Source organism: Elephas maximus, chromosome 1 (assembly GCF_024166365.1).
Source record: "Elephas maximus indicus isolate mEleMax1 chromosome 1, mEleMax1 primary haplotype, whole genome shotgun sequence".
In the NCBI taxonomy this organism is placed as follows: Eukaryota; Metazoa; Chordata; class Mammalia; order Proboscidea; family Elephantidae; genus Elephas; species Elephas maximus.
Genome location: NC_064819.1, coordinates 30,756,579 through 30,777,816, shown reverse-complemented (window position 1 = coordinate 30,777,816; position 21,238 = coordinate 30,756,579). Strand labels below are relative to the sequence as shown.

At 55.7% G+C, this 21,238-nt stretch overlaps 1 protein-coding gene and 2 non-coding genes across 7 annotated transcripts; all 3 read left to right on the top strand.

Moving 5' to 3' along the window:
• Nucleotides 1-187: 187 nt before the first annotated feature.
• Nucleotides 188-21,110, top strand: EIF4G1 (eukaryotic translation initiation factor 4 gamma 1). Of its 5 annotated transcripts, none has more exons than XM_049881417.1 (33): nt 188-318; nt 1,132-1,188; nt 1,413-1,506; nt 1,809-1,895; nt 2,953-3,129; nt 3,363-3,462; nt 4,530-4,642; nt 5,456-5,548; nt 5,754-5,820; nt 6,111-6,929; nt 7,202-7,290; nt 7,381-7,567; nt 7,658-7,791; nt 7,887-8,045; nt 8,212-8,394; nt 8,592-8,789; nt 9,502-9,648; nt 9,836-10,072; nt 10,227-10,331; nt 10,448-10,607; nt 10,807-10,907; nt 11,702-11,804; nt 12,041-12,143; nt 12,374-12,606; nt 12,727-12,845; nt 12,949-13,121; nt 13,409-13,534; nt 13,902-13,983; nt 15,975-16,073; nt 16,183-16,317; nt 17,356-17,437; nt 17,556-17,696; nt 20,495-21,110. In XM_049881417.1, exons 3-33 carry the CDS (start codon nt 1,447-1,449, stop codon nt 20,674-20,676), a joined length of 4,794 nt encoding a protein of 1,597 aa, XP_049737374.1. In that variant the 5' UTR covers nt 188-318; nt 1,132-1,188; nt 1,413-1,446; the 3' UTR covers nt 20,677-21,110. The 5 variants fall into 5 exon arrangements, with proteins under 5 accessions (XP_049737374.1, XP_049737357.1, XP_049737366.1 ...); XM_049881400.1 differs by having other exon boundaries at nt 8,209-8,394; XM_049881409.1 differs by lacking the exon at nt 1,132-1,188 and having other exon boundaries at nt 8,209-8,394.
• On the top strand, nt 6,988-7,067 carry LOC126058017 (small nucleolar RNA SNORD66). Its single transcript, XR_007513054.1, has one exon. It is a non-coding gene; the product is annotated as a small nucleolar RNA SNORD66 (small nucleolar RNA).
• Nucleotides 10,657-10,732, top strand: LOC126058013 (small nucleolar RNA SNORD66). The gene has a single exon (XR_007513050.1). It is a non-coding gene; the product is annotated as a small nucleolar RNA SNORD66 (small nucleolar RNA).
• Nucleotides 21,111-21,238: the final 128 nt, after the last annotated feature.

The following is a 21,238-nucleotide window of genomic DNA, read 5'->3' as shown; positions in this document are numbered from 1 at the left end:
CCAGTAAAGTCTCAATGGAGTAAAGGACCACCAAACAGAGACGCACAAGGCAGCTCGTCTGGAGTTCCACAGTCCGGGAGGGGACATGGGGGCGGGCTGTGGCTGTCACGTGACGGGGCGGGACAGAGCCATGTGCTCCGCGGCGCCCTGCGGCCGGGGCGAGGCTCCTCCCCCTGCGCCGGTCACGTGGGGCGCCGGCTGCGCCTGCGGAGAAGCGGTGGCCACCGAGCGGGATCTGTGCGGGGAGCCGGAAATGGTTGTGGACTACGTCTGTGCGGCTGCGTGGGGCTCGGCCGCGCGGACTGAAGGAGACTGAAGGTAAAGCCGCCATGTCCGGGCCCGACCCGGCCCCCCCACCCCCTCCCCCCGCATCCGCCGCCATCCGGGCCGGGACCGGCCGCCCTGCGCCGCCGCCCCGCCGCCCCGGCCCCGCGGCCCCAGCCCGGGCCCCGGCCCTCCAAGGCGCGATCCCCGGCCCACGTGTGCCCGGCGCGGCCCGGCCTGGCTGCTGGGCGGGGGCGAGGGGGCGCGGGGCCGGAATGTGCGCCCCCGCGGGCTGGGAGGGCGCCGGGCTCGCTGGCCGGGACGTGCCACCGCGGCCGGCCCGGGGAGGCCCCTCGGCCCGCCGGCACCGCGGCTTCTCGGCCCGGCGCCCCCTCCCCCTTCGCCGCCGGGCCGCCGGGAAGTGACACGTTGTTCTTTGGCACTGGCCGGCGCTGCGCAGGGAGGGCGCAGGCAGGGCGGCGGCGGCGGGCAGGGAGGAGCCCCCGGCCGCGCCCGCCCTCCGGGCCGACCCTCGCTTGCCTGAAACCGGCTCTTCCTCGGCCGCCGCTCGCCAGGCCTTTTAGGGCCCGGCGCCCGCCCTTCCTGGCCTCGGCTCCTGGGCGGCGGCGGGCGTCGCCTCCGGCCTGCGCGGTGCCCCCGCGGCCGCTCGCGGCAGGCGTGCCTTGTGTGTCCCCGGGCCGGGCCCCGAACCCGGTGTCCCCGGGTGGGGGGTGGGGACGCCACGGCCGAAGCGGCTAGCTCCGTTTGTGAGCCGGGAGCCTGGTGCCAGCGAGACCTGGAATTTCCGGTCTGGTTGGTCTGGGGCCCCGCGGAGCCGGGTTGATACCCCTCACCTCCCAACCCCAGGCCCTCGGATGCCCAGAACCTGTAGGCCGCACCGTGGACTTATTCTTAACCGAGGGGGTGAGTGAGAGCGCCGTTTCTGCAGGTCAGGGGGGTGGATGGCGGTGATGCGGGCTTGACAGCATGTTAGTGGGTACACACAGCCTGGGTCGTTAATGCTTCTTCACTCCCTTGGTGCCTCTGCGGCTCCGATTTGGACCCATCCCTTGCTTAACCCTTCCCCCACTCCACTTGCCTTAAACTTGGGTCTCTTCCTCTTTCCAAGCTCCACTCTTTCCCAACAGGTGTTGGGGGGACCCTGATGTGGCACCAAATGAAATGAACAAAGCGCCACAGCCCACAGGCCCCCCGCCCGCCCCATCCCCTGGACTCCCACAGGTAATTAGGGAGGGAGGCTGAGGAATTAGCAAGGACCAGAAGGGTGTAGGGAAGGCCAGGCAGCCGGTCAGGAACAGGTTCCAACCTCTGGATTTTCCCACCCCCATCTGCGTCAGGGCAAAGTGCAACGGCCTGTTGCCAAATTGAGACAGGGCCCCTGGGCTGTTCCCAGGGGCTGTCCTGGGGAGGGGGATGTGGACTGCTGAGGCCTTGCCACAGACTTACCCCTCTTACTTCACCAGCTTGGGTTTCTGCCCCACCCGGGTTTCCCCACTTGCTGAACTCTGGTCTCCCCCCTTCAGCCAGCGTTTCCCCCGGGGCAGACAGCGCCGGTGGTGTTCAGTACGCCACAAGTGACACAAATGAACACGCCTTCTCAGCCCCGCCAGGTGAGGGGCCGTGGGGAGGGGAGCAGGGGGCCTGGGTGGGGAGCTGTGGCAGTCTCGGGCCAGTTCGGGTCTCAGATGGAGACTACGGAGGCCATGTACCTGGTTCTCAGCTCCTGACACTTGCTCTGTGTTCTTCCGTGCAGCCCTGCACTTTGCGCTGTTGATTCCTTAGGTGGCTGGCCCCTTGGGGAGCGTGCAGCCGGTGGGGGTGGCGTTCCCGGGGACCTGGTGCTGCTGAGGACTGGAGGCAGTGCTTTGGGCCCTGGTGCCAACTCCTGTTTTCCTGTTTCTTTACCGGGAGGTGGACATTCCTCTTCCCTGCTTTCTCCTTGGAGCGGCCAGAGAATCACTCCAGGTGGTTCTTGCCCTCCTCTGTTCCCCAAGTTCTTCTTCGCTAAGTGGGAAGATTTTTGCTTTACTTCTTCCACATTTTCTGTTCTCATCACCTTGGGGATAATTCTCTTCTTTCCTGTCCCCATGTGCTCTCAGGGAGGATTCAGGTCTCTGCAGGTAATTCTTCTTTCCTAATCCTGGACCTCCTCCTGGCCTCACCCCACCGTACACCCAGTTAGGGGTTAGATCCAGGGACTGGGGCTCTTCATGGTGGGGACTTGGTTGTCGTCCAGGCTGTCACTGTAAGGCTGACCCATAATGCATGTCAGTGGCTAAGTTTTGCAGCGTGCGTGCATATCTGTCTGGTGATTGGGAGACTTGCATGTTAGGGGTTACCTCCTCAAGCACCTTAGGGTGGAGCGGTGCATGCTGGGGAGTGTTTGCCTGAAAGGGCCTTCCTTCAGCGTGTGGCATCTGGGTGTTAGGAAGCTTCTGCAGAGCACTAGTCTGGTGGAGGTTACGTGAGTGTGCATGGCAGTGAGAGGGTAAACACGTACAGAGTGCAAAGCCTGTATCTGAACACAGAGGACATGTGTGAGTACAGGGGGCCAAGTGGGTCTTGGAGAGTTGGATCGCTGTACTCTGGCGCCCCCAGGGCTCCTCTCCAGCCTGCAGTCCACTTCCTCCCCTTCCCTATGCCAACGGCCTTCCTCCCTCCTGACAGCACTTCTACACTAGCCGGGCCCAGCCCCCGAGCAGTGCCGCCTCCCGAGTGCCCAGCGCAGCCCCTGCCCGCCCTGGCCCAGCTGCCCATGTCTACCCTGCTGGATCCCAAGTCATGATGATCCCCTCCCAGATCTCCTACCCAGCTTCCCAGGGGGCCTACTACATCCCTGGACAGGTGAGGCTGGAGGCTTGGGAGCTGGAAGCCATAGGGCCTTGTCCTCCCAGTCCTCGCCCCCGCCCCTACCCTGACTCTCCTGTCCCATCTCTTCTCTAGAGGTGGGGCTTCCTTTGGTCATTGACCAGAGTCAGCTTGTCCTGTCCTGCCCTACGTTCTCTTTGTAGGCTCATGGGGTGCCTATAGCTCCCTAAACTCGTGTTCTCCCTGCCCCTTCCCCTTCTCCCCACCAGGGACGTTCCACATATGTTGTCCCGACACAGCAGTACCCCGTGCAGCCAGGAGCCCCCGGCTTCTATACGGGTGCAAGCCCTACAGAGTTTGGGACCTACGGTAAGCGGAGGCGGGGGGGGAGTCAGGTGAGAGTGTGTCCCAGGGAGTATCTAAACTCATCTGATTTCTGAACAGAAGACCCGGGTTTGGCTCGTGGTGTGCACATGATAGGGTGAATAGGTGGTAGGGATCGGTGCTTGGTTTCAGCTAGTGTTGGTGGTGGGGAGAAGATTCGTTCCTATCGTCAAACAAGTTGGAGTCCTCCCCAGGTCAGGGAATAAGATCAGGTGCCAGCTTGACACTCCTTCCATGGTTTAGGGGAGCCCTGTACACGGACTTGGGGTTTTTTCGTATGTATTTTTCATTTATGTTCTAGGGAAGGATTAGTCTGTCCTTTATGGCAGTGGTTTCCAAAATTTCTTGATCACCTGTCAGGAAAAATTTTAAGTATGTACTTTTAATGCATGTATGTTTTTGGTTGTTCGTGCATACATATAACTTGAACAAGTAATACAGTTCTGTTGTCGGTGGAAATGAGCCAGTGGAGATCATGAATGAGACTTAAGAAATATAGCCCACTTTGGAGACCATTGCTTTAAGGAGTGGATTTTAACTGATTTTGGGCCCCCTTCAGAACGTCCCTTTTTGGCTCTTTGCCCCTTAGCTAAGGGCTGGAGACTGGAACTGGATTGCGCTGGAGTGGAACAGGGCTGGCAAATCAGTTTTTCTCATTTGTAGCCAAAGACCTGATTCTGTTTCAGGTTAAGTAGTCGCTGCTCCCTCAGAGTGTGTGGCTATGCTGTGGGGGTGGGGTGGCTCACACAGTGCCTTCCAGGGTGGAAGAGGAACAGATCTAAGCCCTCCTGGTAACCTGTGTGGTGGGGAAGGACTGCATGCTTACAAGGCCTGTGTGTCAGTGTCAGGAGTTCTTGTAAACGCAGCTCAGACTGGTTTCTCAGCTTTGATAGACACTTAATTCCCTGGGGGAGGAAGGTGGGGCAGGGCAAGGGGCCGCCTGTGGGTGATGAGAGCTTCTGGGGGTGGGAGGCGTTCAAGCAGGCATTTGTATATGGTTGGGCCCTGACGCTGCCACCATTCTTCCTGTCCGTCTCCCCCTTCCCTCCAAGCTGGCGCCTACTACCCGGCCCAAGGCGTGCAGCAGTTTCCCGCTGGTGTAGCCCCCACCCCGGTTTTGATGAACCAGCCACCCCAGATTGCTCCCAAGAGGGAACGTAAGACGGTGAGTAGCAGCAAGGGGCTCTGGGACGTCAGGAAGGGGGAAGAGCAAGGTCAGGAGTTCCCGGGGCGTTGTGGGCCAGGGAGGAGGAAGCTGAAGGAGGTTCTTGGCTGAGAGTGGGCAGAGAGTGAGGGTCTGTGGAGTGCTTGGCTTCTATGGAGGGTGCTCACATTTCAGTGTAGAGAAGCTCGCAGGAAGACGAGTGACCGGTGGGGAGATTCCTGAGACCTGGGCTCTGGGGGGCCACAAGGACTAGGCTTGGTTTGGGGTTTCTGGTGGCTTGCCTTTGGAAAAGGTTTGTTTTCTGTGTCCCCCCTCCCCTACCTTCCCGCCCCTCCACCCTGGAAGCTCTTGAGGCCTCCGCCTCTGCTTAGTCCTCAAGCCCTGGGCATGGCGCCCAGAATAGGGTGCCAGGGCTGGGGAAGCCGCTGAGTCACCCTGGCTCCACCCACTGGATCTGGGCCCTGCCCCTAGAGATCAGACCAACGAGCCACAAGTGAGCTGATGGGTGCCAGGTGGGGGTCCTGCACCCTGTGGAGGGCAGCCACTGACTTGGGGACTGCTGGCGGGCAGGGGTGAGAAAGGGAGGGGCATTGTGATGTCCCGGCAGCTTTGTGAGGTCAGGGGTCTCCTAGGGTGGGGGCCAGGGCAGGGACTACAAGAGCAGCCGGATGGCTTAACAGTAGAACTCATGGGCTTCCTGGCACCCACCTGCCTGCTTCCCATTGGGTGCCGGGGGGGTGGCCTGGAGTCTTAGGAGTGGGGGCAAGGTGGAGAAGTAGGCTCCCCACTCATGACGTAGCTGTCTTTCCCCAGATCCGAATTCGAGATCCAAATCAAGGAGGGAAAGATATCACGGAGGAGATCATGTCTGGGGCTCGTACCGCCTCCACACCCACCCCTCCCCAGGTACCGCCTGCTCTTGGAGAGATGGCTCTGGCTGGGGTGGCTGTTTTGCCCTGGACTACCAAGCCTCTTGAGCCTTGCCTTCCACTAAGGGCTTTATTTCCCTGCTTTCCTGGATTTCTAGGTAGAGCTAAAGTAAAAATGGCTCTAGGGAAGAAGGGTGTTGGGAGTCTTCAGGGCAAACCTGGTAACCCTTTGTGTCCTGCAGACGGGAGGCGGTCTGGAGCCTCAGGCTAACGGGGAGACTCACCAGGTTGCTGTCATTGTCCGGCCAGGTAGGCAGGCAGATGGAACAGAGCTTTTCTGGGGAAAAGGAGTGTGACAATTTATAATGCTGAGGGGTGGAGTGACCTGAATTGGTGTCAAGAGAAGAATGACTTAGGTTTCATTAGTAGGATTTTGAGAGTGGATTGGGTTTGGGGTGAAAAGGGCAGATAGCTTAGGTGGGAAAAGATTGAGGGGGAGGCATTAGGTTAGGGGTGGCTTGGCTGGGAGGAGGAGAAGGGGAAGCAACAGCCGTGAAGGGCTTGCCTTTAATTGCTTATTCTTCCTTCCTGCGAGGCAGACGACCGGCCACAGGGAGCAATCTTTGGGGGTCGGCCAGGGCTGCCTGGCCCAGAGCACAGCCCTTCAGAATCCCAGCCTTCATCACCCTCTCCGACCCCATCACCACCTCCAATCTTGGAACCGGGGTCTCAGCCTAATCTTGAAGTCCTCTCTATTTCTGGGGACACTGTAACGACAGGGATGAGACAGATGTCTGTAGAAGAATCAACCCCCATGACCCATGAAGCTGGGGAGCCATATTGCCTCTCACCAGAACCCCCTGCCCTCTCTGAACCCATACTGGAGGTGGAAGTGACACTTAGCAAGCCAGTTCCAGAACCTGAGTTACCTTCCAGTCCTCTCCCGGTTCCCACCCCCCTCGCATCTCACAAGGTGGAAGTTCTTCATGAGCCCAACGGGGTGGCTGCATCTGAGGATCTGGAACCAGAGCTGGTGCCGAGCCCCGAGCTTGCCGCTCTCCCTCTGGCTTGCCCCTCCAAACCCCCCGTGCCCATTGCTCCAACTGCCCAGCCCGAGGAATTGCTCAACGGAGCCCCCTCACCGCCGGCTGTGGACTTGAGCCCAGTTAGTGAGCCGAAAGAGCAGGCTGAGGAAGGTACAGCGCCAGTGGCTCCCTCCACCATCCTTGCTACCACTCCAGCTGTGGCACCTCCAGCTCCTTCCCTTGCTCAGGAGGAGGAAATGGAGGAAGAAGAGGAAGAGGAAGAAGAAGGAGAAGCTGAGGGTGAGAAGGGAGGAGAGGAATCACTCCCCCAGGAGAACAACCCTGCCCCAGCCCACCTGTCCCAGAATCTGGAGGCGGCAGCAGCACCCCAAGGTAAGGTGTGGTTGCTGGGTGGTGGAGATAGGGCAGGCTGGGGGATGTGGCTCCTTGTTGCCATTGCTGACTTCCCATTTGTGTTGTTGTGTCTGGGCCACAGAAGGCCTGTGGTGGAACCCAGATAGATCTGACGAAGGAATTGGCAGCCTGGAGAGGGTGTGATGGAAATGTAGACGCTGTACTGCGGCTGCTTTTCAGTTTTCCCAGGGGTTAAGAGTACTAGGTAAATTATTCCCACCTTCATTCTGTTTCCTTTTTTTTTTGAAAAGTGGCAGTGTCTGTGCCAAAGAGGAGACGGAAAATGAAGGAGTTGAATAAGAAGGAGGCTGTGGGAGACCTCCTAGACGCCTTCAAGGAGGTAAGGGAGCAGGTGGTGGTGGAGGGGAGAGGACAGAGTATGGCTAGGTGGGGTCATCTGCAGCTTAATGCGGATGTTCTCTGGTCGCAGGTGAACCCAGGACTACCAGAGGTAGAAAATCAGCCGCCCGTGGGCAACAACCCAGGCCCAGACAATGAGGGCAGCAGCTTGCCTCCGCGGCCTGAGGAAGCAGATGAGACCTGGGACTCAAAGGAAGAGAAAATTCACAATGCCGAGAACATCCAGCCTGGGGAACAGAAGTATGAATATAAGTCAGGTACGTAGAAGGAAGGGCTGAGGGTGGCTGATGACACTTGCTGGGGCCCCAGGAGACAAAAGCGTGGTGGCTTCTCTGCTCTTCTTGTAGATCAGTGGAAGCCTCTAAACCTCGAAGAGAAAAAGCGTTACGACCGGGAGTTCCTGCTTGGCTTCCAGTTTATCTTTGCCAGTATGCAGAAGCCAGAGGGCTTGCCCCACATCAGTGACGTCGTGTTGGACAAGGTTGGTGGGCCTGGATGGGCTGGGGAGGAACCTGAGATCCTGAAGGAGTAGTCAGCAGCTGCAGTCCCCTAACACCACGGCTGATCTCTTTGCAGGCCAACAAAACACCACTGCGGCCACTGGATCCCACCAGACTACCGGGCATAAATTGCGGCCCAGACTTCACTCCACCCTTTGCCAACCTTGGCCGACCGGCTCTTGGTGCCCGTGGGCCCCCCAGGGGTGGGCCAGGTGGGGAGCTGCCCCGAGGGCCGGTGAGTGGGACTGCTTGGAAGGCAGGTGGGCCTGGGCTGTGGGGGTGGTTGGCTCCCTTGTGTGTTCTTGTTGGGGGCTGGGGGTAATCTGTCCTGGAGATGTGATGGTGTCACGTGTTGTGCTGACTAGTCCTGTGTCATGTCCTCATTCCTTGCTTATTAGCAGGCTGGCCTGGGACCCCGACGCTCTCAGCCAGGCCCGCGGAAGGAACCACGTAAGATCATTGTCCCAGTGTTGACTGAAGACATAAAATTGAACAAAGCGGAGAAGGCTTGGAAACCCAGCAGTAAGCGGACGGCAGCTGACAAGGACCGAGGGGAAGAGGATGCTGATGGCAGCAAAACCCAGGTACTGGCAAAGCCTGGCTCTCGGTGCCTGTTCCTTCTCCCTAAGCTCTGCCCTCCAAGCTGGTGCTGCCTGCTCTGTTTCTGTCCGTCCTCAGCGGCACATGGCTAGCCCCCAGCACCCTCTCTTGTCCTTCCCTGTGGTCTCTGTTGCGAGAACCTCACTGGATCCGGGTTTCTTCTCTGCCCCCGTTCCCCCAGGACCTGTTCCGCAGGGTACGCTCCATCCTGAATAAGCTGACGCCCCAGATGTTCCAGCAGCTGATGAAGCAGGTGACGCAGCTGGCGATCGACACCGAGGAGCGCCTCAAGGGGGTCATCGACCTCATCTTCGAGAAGGCCATCTCAGAACCCAACTTTTCTGTGGCCTATGCCAACATGTGCCGCTGCCTCATGGCGGTCAGTTTCCACTGTCCTTGAACCCACTCCTGTTCCCCCGACTTTGGAGTCTATCTAGCATCCTGCTCCTCCTCCAGCCTGTGCTGTGGGTGGTAGTTAGGAGGAGGCCCAGCGGGGGCCAGAGGCCTTACTGGGTCAGGTAGTCAGAGACCCCTAGAGGGCCTTCAGGTCCCTGGGTGATGCAGACAGTTTGCACCCAGCTACTAACCTAACGGTTGGCCATTCTGACTCACCCAGCAGCACTGTGGAAGAAAGGCCTGGTGATCTGCTTCCATAAAGATTAAAGCTAAGACAACCTTATGGAGCAGTTCTGCTCTGGAACACACGGGGTTACCACGAGGCAGAATTGACTGGATGGCAACGGTGTTTTTTAAGAGGACCTTTACTGTTCTAGGAGCCCTGGTGGCGCAGTGGTTAAGTGTTTGGCCTCTAACCAAAAGGTCGGCAGTTCGAATCCACCAGCCGCTCCTTGGAAACCCTATGGACGGTTCTACTCTGTCCTACAGGGAGGGTCTCTGACTTGGAATCAACACAGTAAAACATTGGCAGTTTGAATCCACCAGCCGCTCCTTGGAAACCCTGTGGGCAGTTCTACTCTGTACTGTGTGGTCGCTATGAGTCGGAATCAACTCGACAGCAACGGGTTTGGTTTTTTCTTTTGTTTTTACCAGCTCTGGTGTAGTCTGAGCATGGCATTCTCTTTGACCTACAGCTGAAAGTGCCCACTACAGAAAAGCCAGCGGTGACTGTGAACTTCCGAAAATTGTTGTTGAATCGATGTCAGAAGGAGTTTGAGAAAGACAAAGACGACGATGAAGTTTTTGAGAAGAAACAAAAAGAGATGGACGAAGCTGCTACGGTGAGAGAAAACCTCCGCCCACTCCACCCTGCCTGCCACCTCCTCCACCCAGCTATCCTGAGGCCACTCAGCTGTAGAATTTTGGGTGGGGGGTGAGCAGCGTCTGGGGGGTGTTTCTCTGCCTCAGGAGGATTTAGTGGAGTCGCTGAGTGCCTCCTCGACCTGATTCCTGTTCTCTGACTGGCAGGCAGAAGAACGAGGGCGCCTGAAGGAAGAGTTGGAAGAAGCTCGAGACATAGCCCGGCGGCGCTCTCTCGGGAATATCAAGTTTATCGGGGAGTTGTTTAAGCTGAAGATGTTAACTGAGGCAATAATGCATGACTGCGTGGTCAAACTGCTTAAGAACCACGATGAAGAGTCCCTCGAATGCCTTTGTCGTCTGCTCACCACCATTGGCAAAGATCTGGACTTTGAGAAAGCCAAGGTGGGGCTCACGGGTACTAGGAGACCTGGGGTGTTGGAGGAGGATGGGCTGAAGTGTGTTGGGCCCTTGGGCCAGGGTCACCAAGCCACAGAGATGGAGCTGAGGGCCTGCAGTTGGATTTTAGGTGTTGGAAGTTCCCTTTGCTCCTTTCCAGCCTCGAATGGATCAGTATTTCAACCAGATGGAAAAAATCATTAAGGAAAAGAAGACGTCGTCCCGCATTCGCTTCATGCTGCAGGACGTGCTGGACCTGCGACGGGTATGCGTCCTCTTCCGCTCCTGGTTTGCCGCCTGACTCGCAGCTGCACGTGCTGCCACAAGGTGGTAGTCTCACGACCCTGAGGTAACTACTCTGTGACTGGCTTGTCCCCACAGAGCAACTGGGTGCCACGCCGAGGTGACCAGGGTCCCAAGACCATCGACCAGATCCACAAGGAGGCCGAGATGGAGGAACACCGGGAGCATATCAAAGTGCAGCAGCTCATGGCAAAGGGCAGTGACAAGCGCCGGGGCGGCCCTCCAGGCCCACCCATCAGTGAGTTCAGGGCTGGGCTTGAGACGGGGTGAGGGCCTGAGGGGTATGCTTCCACTGATGACGTCATGTTAGTGCCACGTGTCTGGGCCACTGAGACTCCCTGATGGAACTGAGGATCTGAGGAAGCCTGGGTGGTGTCGGCTCGGGGAAGCGGCTGGCACTTACCCATTACCCCAGTGTGCCCTCCTCTTTGTCCCAGGCCGAGGTCTTCCACTTGTGGATGATGGTGGCTGGAACACAGTCCCTATCAGCAAGGGCAGCCGCCCCATTGACACCTCACGACTCACCAAGATCACGAAGGTAGGGGTGGTGTGTGCTGGAGGGGGCAGTCTTGGTGGTGGGGAGGGTCACGGGGGCTCAGGTGGTATTAGGCACACATTTGAGGGTTAGTTCTCCTTTTCTGAGGTAGGAAGGTGACAGCTAAATTTTTTCTCTCAGTTTGGTTATGTTGCCAGACACAGAGTTGCCATGCCGCCCAGCTCTAGGGTGGGTGCGCACTGGCCCAGGCCCGGGCCCAGCAGGTTGGCAGTCACACTGTGCACCATATCTGCCTGTCACCTGCCTCTGAACATCCCACCAGCTAAGGCTGCTGTTTATATTTTTAAATTGTTGAAAAAAGGTAGTGGTATTTTGCGATGTGAAAATTCTAATTTCAGTACCCATAAATAGAACTTTTCTGTAAGACAGCAGGCCCGTTCCTCTAAGTACCACCTATGGCTGCTGTCATGCCATGATGACAGAGAGTTGAGTAGCTGCAAACACGACTCTGTGGTCTGCAAAGCCTAAAACGTCTTCTGTCTAATCCTGGTGGTGTAGTGGTTAAGTGCTGCTAACCAAAAGGTGGGTAGTTCAGATCCACCAGGTGTTCCTCAGAAACTCTCCGGGCAGTTTTTACTCTGTTTTGTAGGGTCAGTACAAGTCAAAATCGACTCGAATGGCAACGGGCTTGGGGTTGATCTGGCCCTTCGTAGGAAATGAATGTCTGTGAGCTTCTGGTCAAGGCCACTCATGGCCTGTGTGGCCGTATGTGGTGGTGTTGGCTGGGGGCTTGGGTCAGGTCAGTCCATGATTTTCCTCTCTTTACTCTTTCTCAGCCTGGTTCCATTGATTCAAACAACCAGCTCTTTGCACCTGGAGGGCGACTGAGCTGGGGCAAGGGCAGCAGTGGAGGCTCGGGAGCCAAGCCCTCAGACGCAGGTAGGGAGGCTGCTGAAGAGCAGAGTGGTTATTCATGTGAGTGCTCTGGAGGGCTGAGCCTTGTTTACAAGGGAGCCTTTTATACAAGGTAGTTAGGTGGTGCCAGGGTGTGCACTTAGACTACCGGCTCAGCTGCTTTCTGGTGGGGGCTGGGACCAAGTGTGCATAACTGGGAGGTAAGAGAGATACGCAAGGAAGTGGAAAGGGATTTTAACCTAGCTTTTCTGCCTCTCCAGCATCAGAAGCTGCTCGTCCAGCTACCAGTACCTTGAATCGCTTTTCAGCCCTTCAGCAAGCAGTACCCACAGAAAGCACAGATAACAGACGTGTGGTACAGAGGTGAGGTTTCTTCCGTGTCTTTGTCTTCCCCACCGAGAGTGCTATGGTTGAGTCCTGGTTGTCTCCATAGGACTTCCTTACACCTGGAATGCTTGGGGCCCCTGGCTGAGGTTAGGGGAATATCCTGCTGCTGAGAACAGGCTCCGGCAGTTGTTCAGTGTGTCGGGCAATGATGCGAGAGAGCACCTGGGCGGTGCAGGTGGGGGACAACATGCTTCTCTGTCTTCCAGGAGTAGCTTGAGCCGGGAGCGAGGTGAGAAAGCTGGGGATCGGGGAGATCGCCTAGAGCGGAGTGAACGGGGAGGTGACCGTGGGGACCGGCTCGATCGCGCACGGACCCCTGCCACCAAACGGAGCTTCAGCAAAGAAATGGAGGAGCGGAGTAGAGAGCGGCCCACCCAGCCTGAGGGACTGCGCAAGGCAGCTAGCCTCACGGAAGATCGGGACCGTGGGAGGGATGCCGGTGAGGGCCCAGGAGAGGAACGGAGGAGAGGGGTGTTGGCTAATTTGGGACTCGCTGGTCCCCAAACAGCATTTGCTGGCCAGCTAGAAGTGAAGAAGCTGTGTTTTGTGCTCTCCGCAGTGAGGCGAGAAGGTACCCTGCCCCCAGTCAGCCCCCCGAAGGCCGCGCTCTCTGAGGAGGAGCTGGAGAAGAAATCCAAGGCCATCATTGAGGAGTACCTCCACCTCAACGATGTGAAGGTGGGCGAGGCAGGGGGCTGAACATGGAGAAAAGGGCTGATACCATGGGTGTGGGGTCTGGGCCAGGCTGACGCTCTCTCCCTTCCGTGCCCTCCCCCTGCAGGAGGCGGTACAGTGTGTGCAAGAGCTGGCCTCCCCCTCCCTGCTCTTCATCTTTGTGCGGCATGGTGTCGAGTCCACGCTGGAGCGCAGCGCCATCTCTCGTGAGCACATGGGGCAGCTGCTGCACCAGCTGCTGTGTGCTGGGCACCTCTCCGCTGCTCAGTACTACCAAGGGTATGATCCGCTTCTCTGGCTCCCGCCCTCGCATGTCCACAAATTTCCCTCCTGCTCTGCAGGACCCCTTGAGCCTTGGGTGAGGGTGTAGGCCCCTAAACTGGTCCTGGCCAACACTCCTGGTGGGATGTGACACACCTAAGGACAAGAGATGATGGCCCACGTCTAGAAAACGTCCCTGAGACGCTCCACGGTTGATCCTTTAACCATGCCGGGTCGCCCAAGAAGCTGGGTGGGGGCCCAGCTCATCTTCTCTAGAGTAACTCGACTTTGAGTTCCCGTTGCAGGCTGTATGAAATCCTGGAATTGGCTGAGGACATGGAAATCGACATCCCCCACGTGTGGCTTTACCTGGCGGAACTGGTAACGCCCATTCTGCAGGAAGGTGGGGTGCCCATGGTGGAGCTGTTCAGGTAAGCCCCCCGCCTTGGTGAAATTCAGGGTAGGTACAGGAGAAGGAGCCCTGGTGGCACAGTGGTTCAGTGCTTGGCTCCTAACCGAGAGGTTGGTGGTTTGAACACATCAGCCACTCTGCAGGAGAAAAAGAAAGATGTGTCAGTCTGTTTCCGTGTAGATTATAGCCTTGGACACCCAGTGGGGCGGTTCTACCCCGTTCTGTAGGGTCGCAGAGTTGGAATTGACTTGACGGCAACAGGTTTGGTTTAAAGACAGGTGGCAAGGGAAAGTGTCAGGAGGTGTGGGTGACTGGATGCTGGGTTTAAGGAGGGATGATGGGCAGTGTTGAGACGGCTTGTGAAAAATAATACTTTCTTCTCATAGGGAGATTACCAAGCCTCTGAGACCCCTGGGCAAAGCTGCTGCTTTGTTGGTGGAGATCCTGGGGCTTCTGTGTAAAAGCATGGTGAGTGAGAGGTTTTCTGAGAACATAACCACCGTGAGGTTTGGCCTGCTGGCGGTGGTCTTGAAGTCTCCTGGTCCTTGTGGTGGGGGTGATGGTGATGGTAGTATGGCATGGGTACCTGGGAAAGCAAGTGTCAAAGCTAGCAGTCTCCCTCAGACGGCTTTCTGTCTTGAATTATGGCCAGGGCTGGAGGAGAATCAGACGCTGACGCCTGATTGATCTGTTCATTCAGCTCGTGTTATTTGAGCATTTATTGCATGTTTATGTACTAGGCACTGGGCGGGGACACAGCCCTGAATAAAACAGGAAACCAGTTGGCAGAGAAAAAAGTAAGAAATGACAGCTTAAGAAAAACAACAGTATGAGGCAAAGCATGAAGTAAAATAGGGCGGACTGTCTGAGCATGTGTGGTTGCAAAGGAGCATCCACTGGTGATGTTGTAGACAAGGCTCCCCTGGAAGGGCCCTGAAGCTGCTTTGTAAGAGTCGATGGTGATGGGCAGGCATCGCGGCATGGAGGTGGGAGGAGCCAGGTCTGGTGAGGTGTTCAGTGGTGAGAAGTCAGAAATGTGCCATTTCAGAAGAGCTTGGCTATCTGGACCTGGAGGGATGAGACTCGATGAAAAGGAGCTGTTGTCTCTGCATCATTGCTGTCCTCTTTAACACTTTAGGTAGAGATCTGTACTGGACGATGTCTGGGTAGAAAAATCGTGTGTTAACAACTCGTGTGATTCACTGAAAGAAAAGGAGCTGTAGATGCATTGCTGTTTATGCACTGCTGAGAAAGAAAAGACTTCAGAGTCACACTTTGAAGATGTAGTATTATCAGTAGGAGTACAAACCAATTTTAGTGGTGTTCAGATGGGAAGAAACGGACATGTTTAATCTCCAGGAGCCACGATCATCTTTTGTTAGGGGCTGATGTCATCAGTCCCAGTATCTGTTGGTGGAAGTGAGTTAGTTGGGTAACGTGTTGGTAGAGAGTAAAGTAAGACGTAACAGCTGAAAACGTGAGCTAAATCTGACGAAACGGCAGAGTGTCTGGTCGGTGATGGTGAAGCTGCTTCGTGAAAGTTAACGGTGACTGGCAAGTGTGAAGGTGGCAGGCCTCTTGCCCCTTAGAGAAAATGGGCTCTCACGGCTGTTCTTGTGATGATTGGTGATCTCTTCTTTCAGAACATAGGAACCAAATAAGCATACTTGTTAGCAGTGAGCCTTTCCCATAAGCGTTTATCTGGAGTAATGAAGAACCAAGAAAAAAAAACTGGGTGAGATTAGAAAGTTAGGATGAGGTGTTTGGATTTGGTGGTTTACCTTTCTGAGGCCCAGTAATTCTTAGGAAATACTATAAAAGCTAGCTGACATCTTTCTTGCGACCTAGAGGTCATTTCCCCCGTCCTCGTCTTAGAGCAGGAGTCCTTGGGTGGTGCAGAGGATTAACTACTCTCGACTACTAGCCAGGTTTGCAGTTCGGGTCTGCCCATCAGTCATTGAAAACCCTGTAGAGCACAGTTCTGCTCTGACACACATGGGGTCACCATGAGTCAGAAACTAGAGGGAAGCTGATACTGATAGTCTTCAGCACTGTGGTGGGTGAGGTCTTTATCTGGGTGGTTTTTTGGGTGATGTTTGGGCCCTGCCCCGTAGACATGGAGGGACAGGAGCACAGTGCCTGTTTGGTACCTCTGGGGGATCTTTGGAGCCATGGTGGCACAGTGGTTAGGAGCTATGGCTGCTAACCAAAAGGTCCGCAGTTTGAATGCACCAGTCGCTCCTTAGAAACCCTGTGGGGCAGTTCTACTCTGTCTTCTGGGGTTGCTGTGAGTCGGAATTGATACGACGGCAACGGGCTTGATTTGGTGGGGTATGGCACCTTCAGCTCTACCAGGCACCCAGTGGACTTCCTGTAAATACTTGCTGGGTGACTGGGGTGGGGCTTGTAGGTCCTTGGAGAGAGAGACAGGGTTGCTGAGTAGGTCTTGTGTTTTCCAGGGTCCCAAAAAGGTGGGGACGCTGTGGCGAGAGGCTGGACTCAGCTGGAAGGAATTTCTCCCTGAAGGTCAGGACGTCGGTGCATTCGTCGCTGAGCAGGTTTGGGGCTGGAGTTCACTGTTGCATTTCGGGCCGGGCATTCTTCTCCCCCTTGCTTCGTCTCCCACACCGTGCACTTGACCTACTATCTGGGCGTTTCTGGTTGTAGAAAGTGGAGTATACTCTGGGAGAGAAGTCAGAGACCCCTGGTCAGAGGACGCTCCCCTCCGAGGAGCTGAGCAGGCAGCTGGAGAAACTGCTGAAGGAAGGTAGCAGCAACGAGCGGGTGTGTGACTGGATAGAGGTATGTTTTTCCTGGCTGTTAGGGGAGAGGGATGAGAGAGAGAAGGTGGTTTTTAAAAAAATTTTTATTGTGCTTTCAGTGAAAGTTTATGAATCAAATTAGTCTGTCATACAAAACCTTTTGTACACCTTGCTATGTACTCCTAGTTCCTCTTTCTCTAATGAGACTGCACATTCCTTCTCTCCACCCTGTGTTTCCGTGTCCATTCAGCCAGCTTCTGACCCCCTCGGCCTTAACAGCTCTTCTCTAGACAGGAGCTGCCCACATAGTCTCATGTGTCTACTTGAACCAAAAAGCTCACTCCTCAACAGTATCGTTTTCTATCCGATAGTCCAGTCCAATCCCTGTCTGAAGAGTTGGCTTTGGGAATGGTTCTTGTCTTGGACTAATAGAAAGTCTGGGGACCATGACCTCTGGGGTCCTTCTAGTCTCAGTCAGATCATTAAGTCTGGTCTTTTTACTAGAATTTGAGGTCTGCATCCCACTTTCCTCCTGCTCCATCAGGGACTCCATGTTGTGTTTCCTATTGGGGCAGCCATTGGTGGTAGCTGGGCACCATATAGTTCTTTTGGTCTCAGGCTGATGTAGTCTGGTTTATGTGGCCCTTTCTTTCTCTTGTGCATATATTTTCCTGTGTCTTTGGTTTTCTTCATTCTCCTTTGCTCCAGGTGGGTTGAAACGAACTGATGCATCTTAGATGGCCACTTGCTAGCGTTTAAGACCAGGAGGCATTTTTTTTTTGGTGTGAAAGGGGTAGGAGAAGTTTCTGGGTGGCACAGGCAGTTAAGCACTCGAGTACTAGCTGGAGGGTTGGTGGTTCAAACCCATCCAGAGATGCCTCGGGAGACAGGCCTGGCAGTCTGCTTCTGAAATGTCACAGCCTTGAAAACTTTACGGAGCACAGTTCTCTGTTACACGTGGGGTCACCATGCATGGGAAACAACTAAAAGGCGACTTGGAGCAGCAAGGCGGGTTGGGAGTGGGGACTTAGGGGCACAGTCTGGATTCATGCATGGACTCTTTATCTCTCCTGCACAGGCCAACCTGAGTGAGCAGGAGGTAGCGTCCAACACGTTAGTCCGAGCCCTCATGAAAACCGTCTGCTACTCTGCAATTATCTGTAAGAAGAGCCAGGGGGATGGAGGGCGAGGCACGGCGGAAGGGAGGTTTGTCTTTGCCTCCTGGTTCTGAGCCAGGCTGAGGCGTGTTTTTCTGCTCACCCCTCTCTCTCCCTGTAGTTGAGAACCCCCTCCGAGTGGATGTTGCGGTGCTGAAAGCGCGAGCGAAACTGCTGCAGAAATACCTGTGTGATGAGCAGAAGGAGCTGCAGGCACTCTACGCCCTCCAGGCCCTCGTGGTGGCCCTGGAACAGCCTGCCAGTAAGAGCCAGGCCGCAGGGAGGGGGCCGTGGTGGGGGGCTGTCAGATGGCAGGAGGTGGTGCGATGACCCAAGAAAGATGGGCAGTCACTCTGTGGAGAGCAGAATGCCCTGATGGTTTGGTCCCTTCTCTCCCGTATGACATCGGTTTCCTTACCTACAAGCAGAAGGAGCCTTGAGGTTAACTATCTCATCAGTGCCTAGTCATCTGCTAGGGGCCAGAAGTACAGAGGTGATACGGGATCACCTCTCCAGGTATCTCGTGCCTCTCTGTGGTGTGGGGCTGAGGTGCCTTGTCTGTCTTGTCTTATTTAGTCGTCACAGCTGTGGTCAGGGTAGATGGCATTACCCCTTATCCTAAGACCGAAGCTTAGGTTAACCTGCCCGGAGTTGTACTTGTTCAACAAGTGGATGTGCACTGGGCGCTGGGATGTTAGCGGTAACTGAGTCAGGCACCGTTCCTGTGCTGGTGGAGACCGCCATGGAGTCAGCAACAGTGTGCCGAAGGTTGGAAGATGAGCCCTGTGGGGTGTACTCTGACGGGATACACCTAGTTGGAGGGATGGTGATAGAGAAGCACTAAATGACAAGTGGGAGGAGGAGGGGAAAACTTTAAATGAAGGAACGGTGGGTGTGAAGGCAGGCGTAGCAACCAGGCATAAGTGAGGCAAAGTGGGGCTGGAGACAGGGCTGTGGGCCAGTCATGCAGGGTCATGGGAAGAGTATTTGGCCTTATCCTATGGGCAGTGGAAGGCCTTGTGGGATTTTAAGTAGGGAATAAGAAAACAGGTTTTGGTTTTAAGGCTGTCCTGTGGTTAGTGGAAAGAGTGGTTTGGAATGGCTGAGGATGGCTGTGCTGTGTGTGGCCTGTGAGGAGCGTGTTGGTGATGGCTGACGGCAGTGGAGTTGAGAGAGGAACGAGCAGGTTCAAGAGCTACTTAGGAAGTGGAATTGATAGCTTTTGGTCAGTGGCCTGGGAGGGGGCCAGTGAGGGATTAGAATCAGTCAAGGATGACTCCCAGGATGGTTTCAGCAGGTGAAGCCGTCTGGTGGCGCTGTTCACTGCAGTGGGGAACACTGGATCAAGATGAGTTTGATTGTAAGGGTTTGTGGTCCCACGGTGGTTGGGGATCAGAGATGTCACGTAAACACAGATGGCTATCTGGGACAGTTTGAAGGGGTGGGGGCCTGGAAAGGAGAGTGAAGCGAATTCTAAGAGTATATGGGATTGCCTTAGGGAGAGTGACAGGGGTCTGGAATAGAACTCTGAGGAGGTGGAGGAGCCAGAGGTACAGACCAAAGGAGCACTGGGTGGGCCCTATAAACGAAGGACAGGGTAATTTTAGCTGAGGGAAATAGTAATGCTGACTGCTGCTCGACACTTCCATAGGACAGGCCTGAAAGTCAAGGGCCTCTGGAGCATAGAAACAACAGAGGTCACCCTGGCAGACAGTATTTGGTGGCGCATGGGGCAGAATATGGATTAGAAAAGATTGAGGAGCCCTTGAGTGAGACTAGAAAAAAAAAAAAGTGTAGACAGAATCTTTTGTTTGGGTGTAAGAGATTGTGATTGAAGGGGAGGTGGGTGCTTTTTGTGTTTAGATGGCAGAGATTGGGGCTAGAATATACAGGACAAAGTGGATAATGGATTTATGGGGTCCCCAGGGTGAATGAGCATGGAGTTCGGAGCATAAGCTTGCAGGGTTTGCTCTGGCTGTTGCTGTGGGATGGGCTTGGGAGGGGGCTGTGGATTTCAGGGTGGGCATACCCTGAGGAACATCCTGGCTGTGGCTTTTCATAGACGGCTTAGTCAGGCTTTCACCCAGGTCTGGCCTAGATCTGTGCTTTACTCATCTCACTCTGCCTCTCTTTGCTTTCAGGAGTGTGAAGTTTAGTTTGGAAAGACAGGACAGGACAGAGAGGTGAACGGAGCAGCTTATGTTGGGGGTGGGGGGTGGGGGGTGGGGGTGGGGTGGTATTACAGGACAAATGCCTGGGAAGGCTGCCAAGCAGCCAGGGGGTGGAAGAAGAAAGGTCAGGTGCCGGGGTGGTGGAGTGGAGTCTTGAAGGAATTCATCAGGAAGGTGAGAAGACAAAGGATGGACCTTGCAAAGAGTGTAGCAAGTAAGAGCCTGGACACCAGCAAAGGGCGTGTTTGTTCAGGAGAGTATGGGTAGTAAGTGAAAACTGGGAATAAGTTCGTCAGGACTCATGCTGTTTGGGGGCGGGAGCTCTGGTGGCCCAGTGTTTAAGAGCTCAGCTGCTAACCAAAAGGTTGGCAGTTTGAATCCATCAGCAGCTCCTAGGAAACCCTATGGGGGAGTTGTACCCTATCTGTCCTGGAGGGTCACTGTGAGTCAGAATTGACTCAGCGGCAATGGCTTTGGTTGGTTTTGTAGTCTGTTTGGGGGCCAGCGAATGTTCCAGTTACCCTCTTGATGTTCGTGAGTGAACTTTTATGATTCCCCTAAATTCAGGACTTTGCATGTTATTTTCCCTATTACATGTGTCATGGGTGGAGAAGGTAAAGTGGCAGAGATGAGCCTAGGCTGGTTTGTAAGGTTTGTTCCATGGCCAAGTGACTCATTCCTGCACAGCAGTCTTCTCGGATCATAAGATCAGCATTCCATCTGAGACCTAGTCACCCGGGCATGGTCAGACCCTTAACTGCCAGGACTGTGGGTCAGGTCCTTGTTGTAACAGTGGCACTTTTGCCCTCCATTCCTTCGGGAGAGATCCGTGGGGATGGGCTGGGTGGCTGTGGCCACCTGCCTCTAACTGCAGTCCGCCTGTTTGCAGACCTACTCCGGATGTTTTTTGATGCGCTGTACGATGAGGACGTGGTAAAAGAAGATGCCTTCTACAGCTGGGAGAGCAGCAAGGACCCTGCTGAGCAGCAGGGCAAGGGCGTGGCCCTTAAATCTGTCACCACCTTCTTCAAGTGGCTTCGTGAGGCCGAGGAGGAGTCCGACCACAACTGAGGGCGGGTGGGGCCGGGGACTTGGAGCCCCATGGACACGAGGAGGGCCCGGCCAGCTGCCCGGACTGCAGGGGGGCGGCAGCGGCGGCGGCGGCATGGGCGCCTGTAGTGCGGTGTGTCTGAGCTAATAAAGTGGCTGAAGAGGCAGGCTGGCTTGGGGCTGCCTGGGGCCCCCCTCCAGGATGCTGCCAGGTGCCCCTCCCCTCCCCCTGGGGCACAGAGATATATATAAAATCTTGAAATTTGGTGTGTCTTGGTGGGGGGGGCACCACTGCCTGCCCTTGGGGTCCTTTTTTATTTTCTGAAAATCACTCTTGGGACGGCTGTCCTCGCTGCTGGGGGCATATGCCCCAGCCCCCACACCACCCTTGCTGCTGCCTGGGCAGGGGTAAGGGGGGCACGGTGCCTGTAATTATTAAACATGAATTCAATTAAGCTCACTGCCTCTCTGCTTTATAGCCTGCTCCCTCTGAAGAAGGGTGTGGATCGGTGGGCAGCCTCCTTTCCAGAGCTGGCACTGTAGCACTTCCCTGTGGCCTGGCACCCCTCCTGCCTTCCCCTGT